The following is a 22,118-nucleotide window of genomic DNA, read 5'->3' as shown; positions in this document are numbered from 1 at the left end:
ATCTGGAGGTCCACAGTGGTACCGCAGCAGCCATCTGAGGCAGCCTATAAGTGGCAGCTGTTACAAGTACCCATTGCAATTGCCCATTATTTTCAATTTTCTCAGAGAGAAGAGTCTTCTTTTCGGTAGCAGCCTTCGTTTCCAAAGGAACAGTTTATGGCTGTGGTTCGGATTTATAGGAAACACTGAACATAGTCAAGTCTTCTAAGAGATCTAGGGCACCACAAAAAAAGCAATCTTACAAAGAAAATTGTTCTCCTGGTACAGCGGGCTCCCATAGACAGGCACGAGCAATAGCATGCATATAGATATCAAGCTTTTGAAAGTTCAGGGGGGGTTGGTAACAACCTGGGGGTTCACAGCCTGAGATTCTGCTAGAGAGAAAATGCCCTGATAAACCCTGGCTTTTCATTCACACCATTACTTTATGATAATACGCTCAGCCTCTTCTCATCCTCTAGTGTAGCCTAGCAGGTGTTACGAAGCACAGCAGTAAAGTTTTTTGAAGAAGTTCCTAGATTGGAAGTACAGTGGTGCCTCGCAAGACGAAAAGAATCCGTTCTGTGATTCTCTTCGTCTAGCGGTTTTTTTCGTCTTGCGAAGCAAGCCCATTGAAGGATTAGCGGATTAGCGCTATTAGAGGCTTTTAGCGGCTTATCTGCTGATCGGATCAGCTGATAAGCGGCTTAACGCTTTTAGCGGCTTATCTGCTGATCGGAGCAGCTGATAAGAGGCTTAGCGCTATTAACGCTATTAGCGGCTATTAGCGGCTTTTAGCGGCTTTTAGCGGCTTATCTGCTGATCGGATCTGCTGATAAGCGGCTTAGCGGCTTAGAAAAAGGGGGAGGGAAACCAGCAGGAACTCGCAAGACATTGTCGTCTTGCGAAGCAAGCCCATAGGAGATTCGTTTTGCGAAGCACCTCCAAAACGGAAAACTCTTTCGTCTAGCAAGTTTTCCGTCTTGCGAGGCATTCGTCTTGCGGGGCACCACTGTACTGATGCAGAGTAATAGAATGAGACCACGGTTGAACCACATAGCATTATTGGGGCCACCGACTATAGCTTCTTTTAATTGTCAGTGCTGCTTTTACGATAGTTAACTGCAATATATTATCCGAATGATCAGTCAGGATGCTGGGTCCATACAAAACACATATACAAATATTGGGTATGAATAATGTAATGTTTGATTGAATCTGTATGCTGCCCCATAACATAAAAGTTATCTGGTCAGCTTACAATGCTGCTGAATTCAGTATGGGCTGTCGGTGGCCATTTCTGATTTAATGATTACACTATAAACACACACACACACGTATATATTCTTATCCTGTTAACCTCAGGAACTATTAATATGTGGCCCAATAGTTAGTTCTGAACCTCTTTCCAATTTAGCACATGAGTAGGCAAACTAAGGCCCAATCACCTTCTCAATCCGGCCTGCGGACGGTCCGGGAATCAGCGTGTTTTTACATGAGTAGAATGTGTGCTTTTCTTTAAAATGCACCTCTGGGTTATTTGTGGGGCATAGGAATTCATGCATCCCCCACAGCCTCCCCACAAGGTCTGAGGGAGAATGGGCCAGCCCCCTGCTGAAAAAGCTTGCTGACCCCTGCTTTAGCACATAAAGGAAGTTCTAAACTGGTATTGATTTCTGCAAAAGAGTCTTAAACGAATTAATCTATACACAAGTCCATACTATTTACTGTCCCTTTAACCAAAAATAGGGCTAGTGATAGCGCTGACAAACAAATTATACAAACCTTAGTAACAACCATTCATTTTTACTCTTCCATCATAGGTGACAACTCCCTGGGGCCCTGGGTGCCCAAGCACCCACAAAACTCCCCATGAAGGGGCCAGGCACCCACAAATTTCAGTGCCAGGGCCATGCGCAGTGCATGGCACTCACAGCCCCAGAGACACACAGTCGCAGGGCCAAACTAGCACTCCTGTCTTCTAATTTGTCTAGCTGTTTGCTTATACTTTCACATACTGCCTCCACCTCCAAGAGGTGTCACAATTTATTGTAACACACAGGAAGTCTAATCAAGCTCTCTTTTATTTTGATTTTGCATTATCAAATGCCAACTTTCAGAATCTCATGGTGACGGCTCCACAACTGTGCCTGCGAATCTGTGTTTTCTTGTTTAACTCATACAGGGGGTGGGGGATACTATATTTCTTATTGCTATCAACCTGGAAGCTTGACAGTAAGGATTAAAAATGGCCCCTCTCTCCCTACTTGGTTATTGGAAAGGCCCTGAAAGGTAATCTGTCTTGCAAAGCCACGCTTTACAGTCTGCATAAAAGTGCCGTGGTTCTCAGTCCTCCCTCCAACTTAATTGAAAGCGCATAATATCACACAACAGGGGAAATGTAAACTGTAAGCATACATAGTAAATCACTGCATATGGTACAAAAGCTGGTTGCTAATGGCGCCGAATGATCACGGGGGCAAGAAAGCACAATTTGAGCACACAAGTCTTTTATACTGCCAAATAACAAGTTCTTCAGAGCAGGAAGCGGGAGGGAAGAACCCACTTATTTGGTAGTGCCTCAATTGGATTGGAGTCAGGTCAATTCTGTCAATTTTGTGAAGTAGAAGCCTTTTAATAATGATTTCGATTTTATCATGACCTTGAGCAGTGGGACTAGAACTGGCGCAAATGTAAAGTGAATATACTGTTTGCATTTAAACAAATATTCCTAGATCGTTCGCAATAACTCAGCCAACCCGAGTAAAATTGCAAAAGTGCTGAAGCAAAGTTATAATCTGGAGCTCTCCTCTTGTAAAAAGTGGATTTGGGAATGGAGAAATCTGAAGGTTAGCTTCTTGACATTCCGATCATAAACATTTCTACTGTTTAATTTCCCTACCTCATTACTTTGTCACAACATCACAGTTTGTGACGGTGCTGCAGTGATACAGCCATTCGTGTACGCTATCCAAAGTGGTAATAGGCACATGTGACAAACCTTGCAGAGAAGGCGTTAGACACAAAACCAGCCTGCCCTCAGAGACTGATGGAACCTAGTATGTTCCTGAATGTTCTGCCTTTTGAAGTCAAGCCTTCTTTGTATTCCTTTTGGCGCCTGCTAAAAGCATTCTTGTTAAAGCTATGGTTTTCCCTGTAGTGATGTATGGAAGTGAGAGCTGGAAAATAAAGAAGGCTGATCGCCGAAGAATTGATGCTTTTGAATTATGGTGCTGGAGGAGACTCTTGAGAGTCCCATGGACTGCAAGAAGATCAAACCTATCCATTCTTAAGGAAATCAGCCCTGAGTGCTCACTGGAAGGACAGATCCTGAAGCTGAGGCTCCAATACTTTGGCTTCCTCATGAGAAGAGAAGACTCCCTGGAAAAGACCCTGATGTTGGGAAAGATGGAGGGCACAAGGAGAAGGGGACGACAGAGGATAAGATGGTTGGACAGTGTTCTTGATGCTACCAGCATGAGTTTGACCAAACTGCGGGAGGCAGTGGAAGACAGAAGTGCCTGGCGTGCTCTGGTCCATGGGGTCACGAAGAGTCGGACACGACTAAACAACTAACCAACAACAAAAACATTCTTGTTTAGGCAAGCCCTCCCCAGATTCTTAGAAAGTTGAGGTAATCTTAAACTCTTTCAATATTTTAACTTTTGCATGTTTGTAAAGTACAGTTGTGATTTTTTCCTTGATTTTACTGTTTTATCTTCTGCAAACTGCTTTGAGGATTTTTAACAACCAAGCGGTGTACAGTCGTACCTTGGTTCTTGGACGGAATCCATTCCGGAAGTCCGTTCGACTTCTGAAAACGTTCGAAAACCACGGCGCGGCTTCCGATTGGCTGCCGGAGCTTCCTGCACCCAACCGGAAGCCCTGGAAACTCCGGTACATGTTTGTGTTCCAAAAAATGTTTGCAAACCAGAACACTCACTTCCGGGTTTGCGGCGCTTGGGAGCCAAAATGTTTGAGTCGCAAGGCGTTCGACAACCAAGGTACGACTGTATAAATTTCATGACATAAAGAAACAACATGCTATTTTGTTACATCTGCAAATATTTGCAGATGCAATAATTTCCACGATATGAATCACTACCTCTCCACATGAGCAGGCTGATGAGATGGCTTGTTTATCCTCGCATACAGTCCTTCAAGGTGGTCCCTGTCCACTGGCACTGGAGGGCTGTCACATCCAAAGTTTTCTGACACAGGTGGAGAAGACGGCCTGTACGCACTGGCAGGTGGATACATTTCTCGGAAGTGATTGACTTGTGCGTAATTGGGGTCTGTCTCGTCGTCATCAATATCAGGCGGAGGGCCCACGGGGCCAGGGGAATACTCGGCAAGCCCCCTGGCCTGCTTCTGCCGCAGCTCCTGATGTTTCGCACCGATCCTAGGAGACAAAACAACACAGTTTAGCGTTTGCATCAACATCTAGCGAAGCAAAGCATGCAACTTCTGGAGGCAAGAGTTATTTTGCATAGACAACAAAAACCACAGCTAGAACCTTAGGAAACATCTCACGCTTTATAATCATGCTCCAGCATTTAATGCAACATATATCAAGCAAGCAGGCCAATCATAAATCCACCACGATTCGCAACAGATAAGCGCCCCATCGCCATCCAAGTGCCATATTTTTTGCTCTATAAGACTCACTTTTTCCCTCCTAAAAAGTAAGGGGAAATGTGTGTGCGTCTTATGGAGCAAATGCAGGCTGCGCAGCTATCCCAGAAGCCAGAACAGCAAGAGGGATCCCTGCTTTCGCTGTGCAGCGATCCCTCTTGCTGTTCTGGCTTCTGAGATTCAGAATATTTTTTTCTTGTTCTCCTCCTCCAAAAACTAGGTGCGTCTTATGGTCTGGTGCGTCTTATAGAGCGAAAAATACGGGTATTTGCAACGTGGTGACCCATATCCTAACTGCACAAACATGCATTACTTTGAGGATTATGAAAAAGACATCTCTATAACAGGTCCATATTAAATGCCTGACGAAAAGTAACTTCTTCTTCTTTGCATGTGAAATACAGTGGTGCCCCGCAAGACGAATGCCTCGCAAGACGAAAAACCCGCTAGACGAAAGGGTTTTCCGTTTTTCGATGCGCTTCGCAAGACGAATTTCCCTATGGGCTTGCTTCGCAAGACGAAAACGTCTTGCGAGTCTTGCGATTTTTTTCGCTTTCCCCCCTTTTTCTAAGCCACTAAGCCGCTAATAGACCTTTAGCCGCTAAGCCGCTAAGCCTTTAATAGCCGCTAAACCGCTAATAGCGCTAATCCGCTAATAGGGTTGCTTCGCAAGACGAAAAAACCGCTAGACGAAGAGACTTCCGGAACGGATTATTTTCGTCTTGCGAGGCACCACTGTAACAGATAACGTTATCAGTGCCACTTCCTCTCATTTGTGAGAAGTGCAATAATGTGGGCATATAAATGCAAGGGGGGTTCGGTTGCCTGAAGAGTCAAAAAGACCAGAGTCAGTTCACTAGGGATTTTTGGACCCCCTCCCCCACTTAAGTGGGGGACATCATACCTCATTATACAGAGGCTAGGGACAGAGTAAGACAGGGAAGAAATGAATAGAAGCCTGACAGAGATGAATTGGTACATATAAGTGAATTAAAGACTATTACTGGCAGTACTCCACTGTGATAAAGCCTTAAGTGGTATTACAAAATGCGGCTGCTAATCAGTGCCATTGTGTAATCTGCTGGGAATAGGAACGGTAAAAACATACCCAGGTATAATTTCAAACCTCGCCAAATTCAGATGATTCAACATTTGCTTTGCAACTGAAAACTTTAAACAAGGCGCTATTAATATGAAACTTAAACGTTCAGCTGCCACACTCCATAATTAAAGCAACGGAAAAGATCACAGCAGCAAGATGAGCCCTGGTACGCGGAGAGCAGGGAATGAAAGGCAAGAGACGGATTAAAGCGCAGGAAAGCTGCCAATTAAAAAAAGCCAGGCTTTACCCACCATTATTAAATTCTGGAGAACAGAAGATGCTCCTGGAAGCAAGTAGGTGTAGAGGATGTGTGAAAAGAATGGCGAGAGAATAATAAGTGTTTTTTTAAAGCATCAACTTTTGAAGTTGGAGGAAAATCAAGAACCAGTAAATGAGTAACTTTGGATGGCAAATTAGGGAAAAACACACACCAAGAATTAGGTAAACTAGGCAGAGAAGAGGGGAAATAGGTGCCTCTAGAAAATGAACACAAATGAGAAGGCATGAAGACATTAAAGCTTATACAGTGCTTGCTACCCAGTAAATGTAAAATTATTATACCACAGTGTCTTTCACTAAGAATGATTGTGAGATCAGAGGACCTCTTCATATATTACAGGCTTTAGGTATATGCCAAGGACATATCTAAAACTGAAGATGCGGGCATCGTGTAAAAGAGGTTTGCAACCCATGTATCATCATACAGGCACACAAGGTTACATAGCTTTGATCAGCTCCAGTTGTCCGTAAGTTGTACACTCAGTGCGAGACTTGGGTTTAGTGTTGTGTGAAAAGCCAGAGTGCAAACTGCAAAACCTGATGGTTTTACACAACAGTTTCTCATTCAGTGCTGGAAACTGGAGGCAAACACAGGTCCCTAACACACGCAGAGGCAGATAACCCAATGTGTGCATTCCCCATACGCAGGGATCCATAAATCTTGAGGGAAAGTGGAGTGGGGAAGAGAAAATCACAGCTAAATGTTAACTTTGATTGTGCAAATACATCATATCTGCAACAAAAATGCCGCCTCAAGGAAAGAAGTCTGGATCTTCTGTATTAAAGAAGTAATGGTGGTGCTTTTTTATAAGGTATTTCTAGACAAAATACAGTGGTGCCCCGCAAGATGAATGCCTCGCAAGATGGAAAACTCGCTAGACGAAAGAGTTTTCCATTTTGGAGGTGCTTCGCAAAACAAATTTCCTATGGGCTTGCTTCGCAAGACGACAATGTCTTGCGAGTTCCTGCTGGTTTTTCCCCTCCCCCACTTTTCTAAGCCGCTAAGCCGCTTATCAGCTGATCCGATCAGCAGATAAGCCGCTAAAAGCCGCTAGTAGCGCTAATAGCGCTAATCCACTAATCCATCAAAGGACTTGCTTCGCAAGACGAAAAAACCGCTAGACAAAGAGAATCACAGAACGGATTCTTTTCGTCTTGCGAGGCACCACTGTAAGTTTATCTCTTTAACCCATTTACTGAGTTCCCTACCTTTAAACTTATAAACAGGTTTTTTTCTTGAACACTTCAAAAATCTTAGCTACCCATTTTGATCTTCCCTCCCCCTTCCCATCATCTTCATAGCCACCCAAGAACCCCTCATGGTAGCAGGATATCACGGTCTATCAGCATTTCGTATGGGCTGCAGGATTGTACAGTATCTCCCCCAGTCCCCCATTGTTCTGCCTGGATGCTGAGGTCCAGCGCCGAGGGCCTTCTGGCGGTTCCCTCACTGCGAGAAGCAAAGCTACAGGGAACCAGGCAGAGGGCCTTCTTGGTAGTGGCACCCTCCCTGTGGAACGCCCTCCCATCAGATGTCAAAGCGATAAACAACTACCTGACATTTAGAAGACATCTGAAGGCAGCCCTGTTCAGGGAAGTTTTTAATGTGTGATATTTTAATGTATTTTTAATCTTTGTTGGAAGCCGCCCAGAGTGGCTGGGGAAACCCAGCCAGATGGCCAGGGTACAAATAATAAATTATTATTATTATTATTATTATTATTATTATTATTATTATTATTATTATTATTATTATTTGCTTTTAAACTAGTTTCCAAACCCTGCTTAATAAAGAACCCAAGTTATGTGGGATATCCAGCCTCATATAACCAACATGCTTAACTCTAATTAATACATTAAGGAGTTAAGACCACAGACTAAGTTATCCTGCCAGGCATAGCTAGCTCACCCCTCCTCACTTTGGGATGAAGCTTTTGTTCTTTCATTCAACCATGTGATCTCTACCAGCAAGGTCTAAGCTGGGTGCTCAGAGCTTAGACCATGTGGCTTAAGCAAGCCACATTTGCGTTTATATACCAATAATTTAGAAACTCTTGCCATTCTGGAATCTAAGTTATGCAGCCTATATTTTCTTGCTATGTGGGAAAACACATGAATCTGACCTTTGGAGGGTTTGTAAGTAAACCACTTTCAACTTACCAAACGTGTGGTCTCTTTCTATGCTAAGGGAACTTTGGAAGCGACTTAGAAGGGGATGTTTTAAAGGTCGAACAGCCTGCATTTCCATGCTTTACTTTGCTGCATGGTTTGTGATTTTAAATCTTTGCTGGGGTTCTCCCACCAAAGAATACCTGTCCCATACCTGGTTCTAGGACATTCTCCTTTTATGATGCCGTACCACATTTTCCCTTTTACCCAAACCCAACAAGTTAGCCCTAACCGATGGTTAAGGGCCAGTGCTAAAATAAAGGCAGATGGGGCTCGCTTGCCAAAGGGAGTGGTTTGGAAAGAAAACCCATTATCTATTTCTGATCCTTTAATCATGAGCACAAACACCCTATCTGCAACCACTGTAATGCCCCTATACAGAATGCTTATTGTTAAATGGAGGCAAGAACAAGCCTCTAGGATGGTAGGGGGGGGGGTTGGGGTTTGGGTTTTTTTGCATTCTTCAGATGCAAGTAATCCCCAGAAAGTTGGAAGAGCTGTAAACAAACAAAAATAGGATTAAGGAGAGGCTTTGAAGTTGCCACAGATAAAAAAATCAAGAATGAACATTTCCTTTTATTTCTATAATGTAACAATCCCTAGCACACAAGTAATCAGTGAAGAGATTTTTTTTCAAAAAATAAAAATGAAGGAGGCTCAATTCTCCAAGGGTCACTGAAAGAAAGATGAAAGAAAGATCACATAACAGTGAGAGAGAGAGAAGCAGAGGCCCGGTCTGCCCATTCAATGTCTTGATGGAACAAATGCATGGATATATATGTAGAAAGTTAAAACCCGATCAATTTTTGTCAACAGAAACAATCCTTCCTGGGAGAGTGCAGCCTATGGATCCCATTGTCGGTGAATGCCTGCTGCATGGCAACAACCAAGATGGATTTCCATTGCAAATAAAGGTAAGAAACGTCAATACCAAAGACATTTGTGGCGGGGGGGGGGGGGGCGCAACAGAATGGATGCTCTCTAGCTCTCTCTTACACACAGAGTGCTTTCAAGAGAAATTATAATGTAGAAAAGATTTTTTTTTACACACCCCACTATAGGGTTTTGTTTACAAATGAAGATTGATTTATTTTTAAAAAATAATAATCTGCCAGTCAATTGATTAGCGTCTGTTTCTGAATGCTTCTGTCTTCTGCTGTCATAGATTCATAGAGTTGGAGGGACCACAAGGATCATCTAGTCCAGGCAAGGCCAAACTCAGCCCTCCAGCTGTTTTGGGACTACAACTCCCATGATCCCTAGCTAACAGGACCAGTGGTCAGGGATGGTGGGAATTGTAGTCCCAAAACAGCTGGAGGGCCATGTCTGGCCATGCCTGATCTAGCACACCCTCCTGGGCCACATCTCTCCGGACAAGACTATTCACCGCAGTGGTGTAGCGTGGGTTGCTAGTGCCCGGGGCAACGCAGAGGGGATGGGAAGGAGAGAAACAGACGGAGTACACATGCACATGCACATTGCAGGGATTTTTTCACCCAACGTGGGGCTTGAACCCACGACCTGAGATTAAGAGCCTCATGCTCTACTGATTGAGTTGTATCTGACTGACCAAGGTCTGAAGGCCTGATGTTCAGTTGGCTTCCCTTGAATTATCTCTGCTGATATCAGTTGAGTGTTATATTGACATCAAGTTAGTTTTGCCTTACGTCCAGAATTTCCTGGACACACCCAGAATACTGTAGTGGGAAGCAGTGTCTGGGCAGAAATTGTTGAAATGTCTGGGAAAATCTGGACGCATGGCATCCATGTTGGCAGTGTCATTTTTGCCGATTTTCCTTAAAAACAGCTCTTCTTTCTTCTTCTTTCCATTTTGGGGCAGATAACATTTTTTGCTGCTGTAGTTCAACAGCTTTGGCCCAACCCCCCCAAAACTCAACAACTTTTGTGTCTGGATTTTCACTTTTTGAAAATACGGCAGCCCTAGATCAAGTGAGAATCTTGTCCATTTGCGACATAGCTTTTGTGCCAGACATGGGAAAGCCTACTAGTATTAGAAAACTCCCTAGTAGTGTTAAATATGTGTATTTTGCACTGCAAATCACGCTTCCGAAAATGTAATGAAGGAAGGTTATACTGGGCTAACCTCCAGAATTAAGAAAGAGTTCTTGAAAGGTTAACAGATTGAGGTTGAATCCTGACAAGACTGAAGTACTGTTTTGGGGGTACAGGGGGTGGGCGGGGGTGGGGGACTCCCTGGTCCTGAATGGGGTAACTGTGCCCCTGAAGGACCAGGTGCGCAGCCTGGGAGTCATTTTGGACTCACAGCTGTCCATGGAGGTGCAGGTTAATTCTGTGTCCAGAGTGGCTGTCTACCAGCTCCATCTGGTATGCAGGCTGAGACCCTACCTGCCTGCGGACTGTCTTGCCAGAGTGGTGCATGCTCTAGTTATCTCCCGCTTGGACTACTGCAATGCGCTCTACGTGGGGCTACCTTTGACGGTGACCTGGAAACTGCAATTAATCCAGAATGCGGCAGCTAGACTGGTGACTGGGAGAGGCCGCCGGGACCACATAACACCGGTCCTGAGAGATCTGCATTGGCTCCCAGTATGTTTCTGAGCACAATTCAAAGTGTTTGTGCTGACCTTTAAAGCCCTAAACGGCCTCGGTCCTGTATACCTGAAGGAGCGTCTCCACCCCCATCGTTCAGCCCGGACACTGAGATCCAGCGCCGAGGGCCTTCTGGCGGTTCCCTCATTGCGAGAAGTGAGGTTACAGGGAACCAGACAGAGGGCCTTCTCGGTAGTGGCGCCCACCCTGTGGAACGCCCTTCCTGCAGATGTGAAGGAAATAAGCAGCCATCTTCTTTTTAAAAAACATCTGAAGGCAGCCCTGTTTAGGGAAGTTTTTAATATTTAATGCTGTATTGTTTTGAACACTTGATTGGAAGCTGCCCAGAGTGGCTGGGGAAACTCAGCCAGATGGGTGGGGTGTCAGGGAAGAGTTAGAGTTAGGAGATTCCAGTTTCCCAGGGGGAGAAAGCATTCCCCAAGGGGGGGAGGAGAGCAGTGAATTGAAGAGAAGAGAGCAACAGGGAGGGACCGGCTGTTCCCAGGAAAGGCAAGGGTTAAGTTCTAGCTCAGATTCGGAGGAGGGGAGATACAGGCCAGCTCTGGCCAGGAGGTTAGAAAAAAGAGCGGGAAAGCGAAGGGAAAGGCGCCTTCGCCATTTTGAGAGTGGCTGGTCATGGAGAAGCAGAGCTCAGAAGGTATCTGAAATAAGTGACTCTGAGGAATAATAGTTAAGAACCGTTTATAAGATTGTTTTGTTAATACACAATAAAAAGTTATAAAAGAACAAGAAGCGTTTGTGTGGTGAACTGAAGAGGACAACGACCAGTCCTGACATGGGGTATAAATAATAATAATAATAATAATAATAATAATAATAATAATAATTACAAGTATGGCAACAGTCAAACCAATTGGATAAGTTATCCCATGAGGCAGATGAAGTAACCATGGCTGTTCGTATTCTGGGAATGTTGATGAATACGATGCTTTTTTAACAACAGCTACAGCTGGGATAGCTCAGTTGGTACAGAATGAGATGCTTAATCTCAGGGTTGTGCACCGAAAGATTCCTGCATTGCAGAGGATTGGACTAGTTGACCCTCATGGTCCCTTCTGATTCTACGATTCTATACTATCCATAGATTTGTCTTCTTGATAGATTTGAAATTCAATGTTAAAGAGGATTAATAAAATAAGAGCTCCTGCCTAATTATATTATCCACGCATTAGATCTGTACAACCAAGGCACAAAGAGAGGAATTCTTTGTGGTTGCTCCCAAGCGGCCTCCTTGCATTGACATCCCAGCATATGATTTTACAGCTTGTACTGTTCAATATGCCCGTTTTCCACTGTCAGGCAGGTATACTGGGTTTGCGTGCCAAGACCCTCAAGCCACCCCCCATTAGAATAAAGAAATTCACACTGAAGCCGAATTTTGGTTGAAGGTTAATGGGCAAAATTTAGGCCACAACTTTATTGATTACAGCAAATGTGAGCGGTATTGGCTTAAAGAGGTAAAGGTAAAGGGACCCCTGACCATTAGGTCCAGTCGTGGCCGACTCTGGGGTTGCGGCACTCATCTTGCTTTACTGGCCGAGGGAGCCAGCGTACAGCTTTCGGGTCATGTGGCCAGCATGACTAAACCGCTTCTGGCGAACCAGTGCAGCCCACGGAAACGCCGTTTACCTTCCCGCCAGACCGGTACCTATTTATCTACTTGCAATTAGACGTGGTTTCGAACTGCTAGGTTGGCAGGAGCAGGGACCGAGCGACAGGAGCTCATCCCATCGCGGGGATTCGAACCGCCGACCTTCTGATCGGCAAGTCCTAGGCTCTGTGGTTTAACCCACAGCACCACCCATGGTATTGGCTTAGGCATTGGCAAAAGACTATACTGGACTCCTGCCCGCTTTGCAGGAAGTCAGTAAGGGTAAACCACCAAAAGAGGGAGCTGCTCCGGAAGAATGGCAGATGCAACTAATAGACTATATGGAGATGGCGGAAATGACTGGCAGAATCCGAGACCAGGGAGAAGAGTTGGTGGAAGAAGATTGGAGGAAATTTAAAACTTATTTGCAGAAATATTGTAAAATTTTTGAATGCTGATGACATTGAAATGAATTGAAGGGGTTCTAGCAACAAGGTAAAATGTAAGATGGGATTAATAATAGATAAACTAATAGGACATGAATTTGCTGAACCAATTTTTAAAAGGGATACAAAAATGGGAGACGTGAGGAAGTCAGGAAAATAAGTTAACTAAAGAGGAGAAATTAAGAAAGAGGGAATTTTTGTTTTCTTTTATATGTGTTTTTTCTTTTTCTTTCTTTGTGTTTAATGTCTGTATTTCTGTATTTTGTAATTTTGTATCTTTTTCGTTTTCGTATTTTTCTAAACTTTTTATTGATAAAACCTAATAAAATATTATAAAAAAACAAAAAAACAAAAGAGGGAGTGCTCCGGGGGAATCCGCCTGCATCTCCACTGGTGTTCCCAGACGCCTGGCATGGTCCTAGCCCCTCAACCGGACTTCAGACAGAATCCAGGTCCCAGATTCCTTTAACGGAATACCCTTGGACAATGGAGGGGCAGGCGATGGCTGACCTCCCCTCCCCCATTCAACAATAAGCCAATGCCTAACCGCCAAACCTTACAAAGTTGTGACCATTGCTAAGAGGTAGGCAAAAAACCAAAGGGCTAGTGCCAATTCGCCAAATGAAAAAATTCCTACCCAGTCCCTGTCCCAAGACGGGAGATCAACCAAAGTCCAAAGCAAGGCCAGAGGACACCTAAATTAATGGGAGGGTGGGCAGGAGTTTGGCAGCGCGAAGGTGCTTGGCACAAGTCGCGCTCCTGCTTTTATACCCCGCCACAATCACCCCACTCAAAATGATTGGCCAATAGGCCTGGGGTGATCATGGTGCCACCGTGGTGTGAGAGTATTACTCCACCCACGCCAGGGTGGGAGGAACTGGGTTGAGGGCCTGCCAGCAACTGGGACCATCTTTTAAGATGATCCCACTTACTTCATAGGGCTCTGATTGAATCATTCTATACAATTGTGCATACAGTGGTACCTCGGGTTAAGTACTTAATTCGTTCTGGAGGTCCGTTCTTAACCTGAAACTGTTCTTAACCTGAAGCACCACTTTAGCTAATGGGGCCTCCTGCTGCCGCCGTGCCGCTGGAGCACGATTTCTGTTCTCATCCTGAAGCAAACCCAAGGTACTATTTCTGGGTTAGTGGAGTCTGTAACCTGAATAATAATAATAATAATAATTTATTATTTATACCCCGCCCATCTGGCTGGGTTTCCCCAGCCACTCTGGGTGGCTTCCACAGAAACAAAAAATACGCTAAAATATCACACATTAAAAACTTCGCTGAACAGGGCTGCCTTAAGATGTCTTCTGAATGTCAGGTAGTTGTTTATCGCTTTGACATCTGATGGGAGGGCGTTCCACAGGGAGGGCGCCACTACCGAGAAGGCCCTCTGCCTGGTTCCCTGTAGCTTTGCTTCTCGCAATGAGGGAACCGCCAGAAGGCCCTCGGCGCTGGACTTCAGTGTCTGGGCAGAACGATGGGGGTGGAGACGCTCCTTTAGGTATACTGGGCCGAGGCTTTAAAGGTCAACACCAGCACTTTGAATTGTCCTCGGAAACGTACTGGGAGCCAATGTAGGTCTTTCAAGACCGGTGTTATGTGGTCTTGGCGGCCGCGTCTGTAATCTGAAGCGTCTGTAACCCGAGGTACCACTGTATATATATAAAAAAGGTAAAGGACCCCTGGATGGTTAAGTCCAGTCAAAGGACCTTGCTTTCAGGCTGAGGGAGCCGGCGTTTGTCCACAGACAGCTTTCCGGGTCATGTGGCCAGCAGGACTAAACTGCTTCTGGCACAACGGGACATCATGATGGAAGCCAGAGCGCACAGAAACATCGTTTACCTTCCCACCGCAGTGGTACCTATTTATCTATTTGCACTGGTGTGCTTTTGAACTGCTAGGTTGACAGGAGCACCGGGAGCTCACCCTGTCACAGGGATTCGAACCACCAACCTTCTGATCGGCAAGCCCAAAAGGCTCAGTGGTTTAGAAGAATAGCATGGGAAGGCTATGGGGTGCTCTATCAATATGAAGCATGTCATCTTTTTGGTCAAGCTCATGCTTCATCCATTTTGTATAGTTGCACCAACTTCAATTACATCATACAGTGGTACCTCGGGTTAAGTACTTAATTCATTCCGGAGGTCCGTTCTTAACCTGAAACTGTTCTTAACCTGAAGCACCACTTTAGCTAATGGGGCCTCCTGCTGCTGCCGCGCCGCTGGAGCACAATTTCTGTTCTTATCCTGAAGCAAAATTCTTAACCTGAAGCACTATTTCTGGGTTAGCGGAGTGTGTAACCTGACGCGTCTGTAACCTGAAGCGTATGTAACCCGAGGTACCACTGTATTTGGACTTCTGGTGCATTGCTAAACATTTTAAAAGCTGGTGTCAAATCACATGCAAACCATAGCATGAGACTATGAGACTATGAGATTATTATTATTATTTATTAAATTTGCACACCCACAAATTGCAAGGTGGCTCACAACACAGAACTATAGAAAACATAGAATACAGTGGTACCTCGGTTTACGAACTTAATCTGTTCCAGAAGTCCATTCTTAAACCAAAGTGTTCTTAAACCAAGGTGTGCTTTCCCTACTCAGGCCTCCTGCCACCGGTGCCGTCCCACCGTTCAGCTTCTGTTCCTCTTCCGAGGCAAAGTTCGTTAGCCGGAACACCTACTTCTGGTTTTGTGGAGTTCGTTGCCCGAATAGTTCGTTAACAGGACTGTTCGTAGACCGAGGTACCACTGTACATAACAGAAATAAGAACAAAGGCCACACAATAACCCCCTCTTCCTCAACCTATATGAGTTAGGGTGTTATTTGCCTTCCTGCCTCATGAATGCACTCCCTTCTGGGTCTCTCTAACAATAAACTCAGATCTCAGTGTGGTTATTCTATGGCAAATACATCCAGCGGCCTGACTAGTTCAGTATTAGCTTTGCTGCTGAGGGAACTGCTAGCCAAATAGATTATTCCCTGGTTGCTGCTATGGGGAAAATGTGTGTTGTGGCTCAAAGTGCAGGTTAACACTTAAGTCATAAGCAGAGCCGTTTGTGAGTGCAATTATTCACAATATTGATCATGCACCAAAATGGACAACACAAGAGTCCAGGATTCTAAGGATCTCTGCTTTAATTTGAAAGAAAAACCCAAGTTTCCAGTCGTTACATCTGGTAAAAAATTGCTGCAAGTTTCTGGATTATGTCTGCTGGAAACTCAGATGCCTCATTCTTTGCCAAACCTCTGAGGCAGAACCAGTGAAAATCTCTTTGCCTTCCTTTCTGTGCTGGTGGAAGTACCCTCTGGGTCAAAGAGTCTTTGGGCCGCAAAGAGATGTTTGAATGCAGCCTACAGTGTGTCTCTCTCAAGAGGATTATTGTGAAGATAAAATGGGAAAAGAGCCGCCATATATGTCACCTTTAGCAAACTGGAGCAAAGGCGGTATATGATTGTGATAAACAAACTAACAGCAGGCCCATGGGTGAACGTTAGTGATAGAAAGGAATAAACACATTGCTGTCATTCGTAATAATCTTTTGCTGCTTTTGCTAGTCTCATTAATGCTTCTTTAGTTCAACTTTCCCTCTTTTACCCCAATGGCTTATCTATTGCTACTTAGTCCCATTCCACCAACAAATTTCACCATGCCTTTTCTTGGAAGAAATAGCAATTGGTCAACTGGACTCCAATGCAAAATATTTGTTTTACATGCATTTTTTTTAATGAATGAACAGGCAATCCAGTATTAACTAATTGTATTTGATACTGCTGAAGGCCATTATTGACCCAGCTTGGTCAAAAGGCATCTTAGAAATTTTAAAATGAATAACATACAATAAGAGGATTCCTTCCAGTAGCACCTTAGAGACCAACTAACATATAGTGAGAGGGTCTGGTGACTTCTGTTTCAGTGTATCTGAAGAAGTGTGCATGCACACAAAAGCTCATACCAATAACAAACTTAGTTGGTCTCTAAGGTGCTACTGGAAGGAATTTTTAAATTTTGTTTCGACTACGGCAGACCAACACGGCTACCTACCAGTAACTAATACAATAAGAGGGTTGCAGTCCTTTGGCACTTGTGTGATACGTTTACTCCCTGCTGAAACACAAACTAAGATGTGCTTGGGCCAAGGGAAGCTCATTATGCAACACGTATCGCTTTTGGAAACTGAGCCAATTTTGAATGATTTCCTTTAATTTTGCTTAAGTTTTGCATCTGACTTTGGAAGTCAACAAGAAACAAGTTGTACAAGGCACCAATGGTAAGGTATGTGGCACAGCAGATTGCAGAGCCAATGCAGAATTCACAAAAATGACCCTCTCCCCTTTCCAGCTCACAAAGCTTCAGTTGGCTGAAAGAGCCGTCCGTCAGCAGAGGCAACCAACTAAATACAACCCTACACGAAATATCTGGAAGAACTTTCAGTAGCTGAAGTGAAACTTATGTCACCAGAATAAAGCCAATATGCTGTATTTCATAGACTGATACAGTGGTGCCCTGCAAGACGAATGCCTCGCAAGACGGAAAACTCGCTAGACGAAAGAGTTTTCCGTTTTGGAGGTGCTTCGCAAAACGAATTTCCTATGGGCTTGCTTCGCAAGACGACAATGTCTTGCGAGTTCCTGCTGGTTTTTCCCCCTTCCCTCCCCCTTTTTCTAAGCCGCTAAGCCGCTTATCAGCTGATCCGATCAGCAGATAAGCCGCTAAAAGCCGCTAATAGCACTAATCCTTCAATGGGCTTGCTTCGCAAGACGAAAAAACCGCTAGACGAAGAGAATCACAGAACGGATTCTTTTCGTCTTGCGAGGCACCACTGTACTATCTATGTATGTGTGCTCAAAACTCGCTTTACTATACACAGTAGAGCCTACTCCCAAGCAGCTGTGAGTAAAGAGTAAACCTAGTAAGTATTTGTGGGGGGGAGGGGCTAGGAGGGAATGGGTGTGACTATGGTTATTAAGCCCTTTGGGATAGTGGGCTTAAACACAGAAAAAGTTAAACAGCAGTGGAGTACAGTTGTACCTTGGATGCCGAACGCCTTGGTACTTGGACGTTTTGGCTCCCAAACCCGGAAGTGAGTGTTCCAGTTTGCAAATGTTCTTTGGAACCCGAATGTCCGACGGGGCTTCCACTCCTTCTGACTGGCTGCAGGAGCTTCCTGCAGCCAATCAGAAGCCGTGCTTTGGTTTCCGAATGTTTTGGAATGGATCCGTAATGGATTCCTTTCGACTTCCGAGGTATGACTGTTGTTGGTCCTAAGAGTTCTTCAGGGGCAGACAAGAGAAGGCTCATTAAAAGTACTGGGCTCCTTTGGAAGGAAAAATGGGTGCCAATTTCAGGAAGGAAGGAAGGAAGGAAGGAAGGAAGGAAGGAAGGAAAGTACTAGGCCCAGATATTTTTTCTCTTAAAAACTTAGAGAGATTTCTAAATTGTACCCAAGGAGGAGACCACCGTAGTGGCTCAATCCATCTTAGACATAGTAGTATTCTTTCATATTTGATAGCAACAATAATTTGTACTGCTGTCAATACTGGCACTCTGTACACAACAAAAGCTGGAATTGGGGCACCACAATTCTCTTTCGTTCCTACAGAAAGAAAGAATACATATATATATAGTTTCTTCACTTTGTTCCCTTACAAATGCAGCCTACAATTGTACCTGCTCAAAGACAATGACTTCCTCTTTATGTTGTACTTGACTAGCCAATACTAGGCTATGTGAATTTGTCCATGATCAATGCTTCATCTCCCCGACAAGGCTATTATAATTGCATTAATATTTCTTGTTTATTTCTCGCTCCTCTGTGGAAAATCTATACTGTTTCGTCAATTATCTCTCTTTTATCCAGTTCCATTTTTCACTTGATAGTTCAGTTATAATGCCTGAACAATAGTGTACACATTTTTCCCTCTTTTACCATATTCCCGCTAACTTATTTCTCCTGCCTTGCAAATAATCATTTGGAAGGCCACATTTTAAAATATTTGTATCTTTGGGGAAACTGAAATGCACCTACTGTGTAATAGACCTTTGTGATTTCCCTAAAAATGGTAGTAAGCTCACCTTGAAAGCAAACCCACATTAATTGTGTATTTCCGCAGCATTTCATTATTTGCTAATGTATTGCCCACAACATTCATGTGCAGAATTAGCTGTGTGTGGAAATCAAGGCCTTCCAACCCCCCATTAATGCCAGTTCTGTCGTTGCCCCTTTGCAAAATGCGAAGTTTCAGCTGTTTTCCATTCCTTACAGCCTCCTTCCTTTTCCACTTGCTGCCTTATCTATGGGTGCTTCCTTAAGCTTAACAGTCGTTAAGATTGGATGGCCCCTAATGCCTCCTGGCAAATAGAAGGGGAGGAAATGGACACAGTGAGAGATTTTACCTTCTTGGGCTCCATGATCACTGCAGATGGTAACAGCAGCCACAAAATTAAAAGACGCCTGCTTTTTCGGAGAAAAGCAATGACAAACCTGGACAGCATCTTAAAAAGTAGAGACATCACCTTGCCAACAAAGGTTCGTATAGGAAAAGCTATGTTTTTTCCAGTACAGTGGTGCCTCGCAAGACGAAAAGAATCCGTTCTGTGATTCTCTTCGTCTAGCGGTTTTTTCGTCTTGCGAAGCAAGCCCATTGAAGGATTAGTGGATTAGCGCTATTAGCGGCTTTTAGCGGCTTATCTGCTGATCGGATCAGCTGATAAGCGGCTTAGCGGCTTAGAAAAGGGGGGGGGGGAAAAACCAGCAGGAACTCGCAAGACATTGTAGTCTTGCGAAGCAAGCCCATAGGAAATTCGTTTTGCGAAGCACCTCCAAAACGAAAAACTCTTTCGTCTAGCGAGTTTTCCGTCTTGCGAGGCATTCGTCTTGCGGGGCACCACTGTAGTGATGTATGGAAGTGAGAGCTGGACCATAAAGAAGGCTGATCACCAAAGAATTGATGCTTTTGAATTATGGTGTTGGAGGAGACTCTTGAGAGTCCCATGGACTGCAAGAAGATTAAACCTATCCATTCTGAAGGAAATCAGCCCTGAGTGCTCACTGGAAGGACAGATCCTGAAGCTGAGGCTCCAATACTTTGGCCACCTCATGAGAAGAGAAGACTCCCTGGAAAAGACCCTGATGTTGGGAAAGATGGAGGGCAGAAGGAGAAGGGGACGACAGAGGACGAGGTGGTTGGACAGTGTTCTCGAAACTACCAGCATGAGTTTGACCAAACTGCGAGAGGCAGTGGAAGACAGGAGTGCCTGGCGTGCTCTGGTCCATGGGGTCACGAAGAGTCGGACACGACTAAACGACTAAACAACAACAACAATGCCAAGAGAATCCAGGTGAGTTTCTTTAAGAAAGCAGTAGCTTGTCCTAGGGGGCACTGGGAGGATCAAAAGCAACTTCTCTCAATTCTACTCTTTAATTCTGAATTTTCTTCAAGTCTCAGGGCAAAGAGGGGAATTAAGGAGGCTATATCGCAAGAAAGGGGAGAGGGGCTTTCCTGATGGCTTTGCTTTCATGCCTGAGCTGGTAGACAGAACCACCAGCAAGGGGACAAGTGCTCTGAAGTGTCTAGAACCAGGGTGCATTTGATTTAAATCAAATGTATTTAAATCAAATGTATTTAAATCACTTTTCAGTAAGACTTGATTTAAATCTTTTTTTTTTTTTTTACAGGAAGACTCATTTTTGCTGGTATAATCTTAATATTTACAACCGGGTGAAGGTTTCATTTTGGGAATAATAATTTTTCTGTGTAGTTTTTACAGTTATATCAAAAATTACTGATTTGGTTATACTATTAGAAACACATAGACATATAATTATGCAATTTCTGTGAGATTTAATAAGTTACCTATTTATATTTGGACAACTTTTCTGCTGTACTTTATTGGAAAAAGAAAAACAATCATTTCCTTAATAACAATTCAAACAATTTATTTAACTAAAACAATAACATTATAGCATATGTATCCATGTTTGTTAACTGATGTGGTTAAGCGGTGTTTTTTTTTTTTTAAAAAAAAATAAAATTAAGTTTTAGCACACATGAAAAACTTAAAACAAAACCTTATTTCCTGATGAATAGCCTTTGGACTATAGTGTAACTTAAATAGAAAACTATGTTTTTGAAATATTTTTCCTCCAAAAGCATTTTAGTTTAAAAATCCAATTTAAATTAAAAAGAATCCAATTTAAATAAAAAATATACTTTTTAAAAAATCATTGATTTTTATCCACCCTGTCTAGAACTCACAGGAGACAATCGGCAGAAAACCTTTCATTTCTTCCGCAAACTTTGCTCTTCTAAGGCAGAAGTTTAGAGTGGGAGACAATGGAGATTCCACCTGTTGTTCTTCCCATTGGACTTGTTTCTGAAACACTTTTGGGCACAATTGTTCAAAGCATAATGTAGAAAATGGAAACTTGCTATTATTTCTAGCAATCAGAGAACATATACAAGTTACTCTTCTTACAAAAGCCTGCCACATCAATGGCAAACCAGACTTTGGAGTTGCCGTAACAACCTTTGGGTTTGATCAACTGCGTCCTCGGGGCAAATTTTGTCAAATGGCAGGCATAGATGCATAGCAACCAACTCATCAGCCATGATGATGGAAATAAAAACACAGAAAATGCAAGATAGGGATCACAATTGCTATCACTCAGTGAAATTGCAAGGTTCTTCCTGACGGTAAAAGTGCCATAGAACGAAAAATAGGGAAGAATCTCAGAGTAGCCTTCATTCTCCCTAAAAAGGTAAAGGTAAAGGACCCCTGACAGTTAAGTCCAGTTGCAGACGAATCTGGGGTTGCAGTGCTCATCTTGCTTTACAGGCCGAGGGAGCCAGCGTTTGTCTGCAGGCAGTTTTTCCGGGTCATGTGGCCAGCAGGACTAAGCCGCTTCTGGCGCAGCAGAACACCAAAACCAGAACAGTGCACGGAAACACCGTTTACCTTCCCGCCAGAGTGGTACCTATTTATCTACTTGCACTTTTTTGGCATGCTTTCGAACTGCTAGGTTGGCAGGAGCTGAGACAGAACAACAGGAGCTCACCGCATCGCAGGGATTCGAACTGCCGACCGTCTGATCGGCAAGCCCAAGAGGCTCAGGGGTTTAGACAACAGCGCCACCCACATCCTACTTTCCCTACTAATCTCTTATTCTTCTGCAGAGATGCCTACCTCCTACTTTAAGAACTCTGGGTCTAGAAGAGATCACAACAGGTCACATTACCTAGCAACACAAAGCTAGGTGAGAATGAAACTAAGGGATGAGGGCTGCACAGTACAGCGGTAGCTTGACTAA

At 43.9% G+C, this 22,118-nt stretch overlaps 1 protein-coding gene across 1 annotated transcript in view; it reads right to left on the bottom strand.

Moving 5' to 3' along the window:
- Positions 1 to 22,118, bottom strand: part of PARD3B (par-3 family cell polarity regulator beta) — a 622,948-nt gene that overhangs the window by 179,130 nt on the left and 421,700 nt on the right. Inside the window, exon 20 of the mRNA XM_081200610.1 lies at positions 4,085 to 4,381. Within this exon, the coding sequence (XP_081056736.1) occupies positions 4,085 to 4,381 (297 nt within the window). The remainder of the gene's footprint in view (positions 1 to 4,084; positions 4,382 to 22,118) is intronic.

Source organism: Podarcis bocagei, assembly GCF_964188305.1.
Source record: "Podarcis bocagei genome assembly, chromosome: 1".
NCBI classification, from domain to species: Eukaryota; Metazoa; Chordata; class Lepidosauria; order Squamata; family Lacertidae; genus Podarcis; species Podarcis bocagei.
This window is presented reverse-complemented; position numbering and strand designations above follow the sequence as displayed.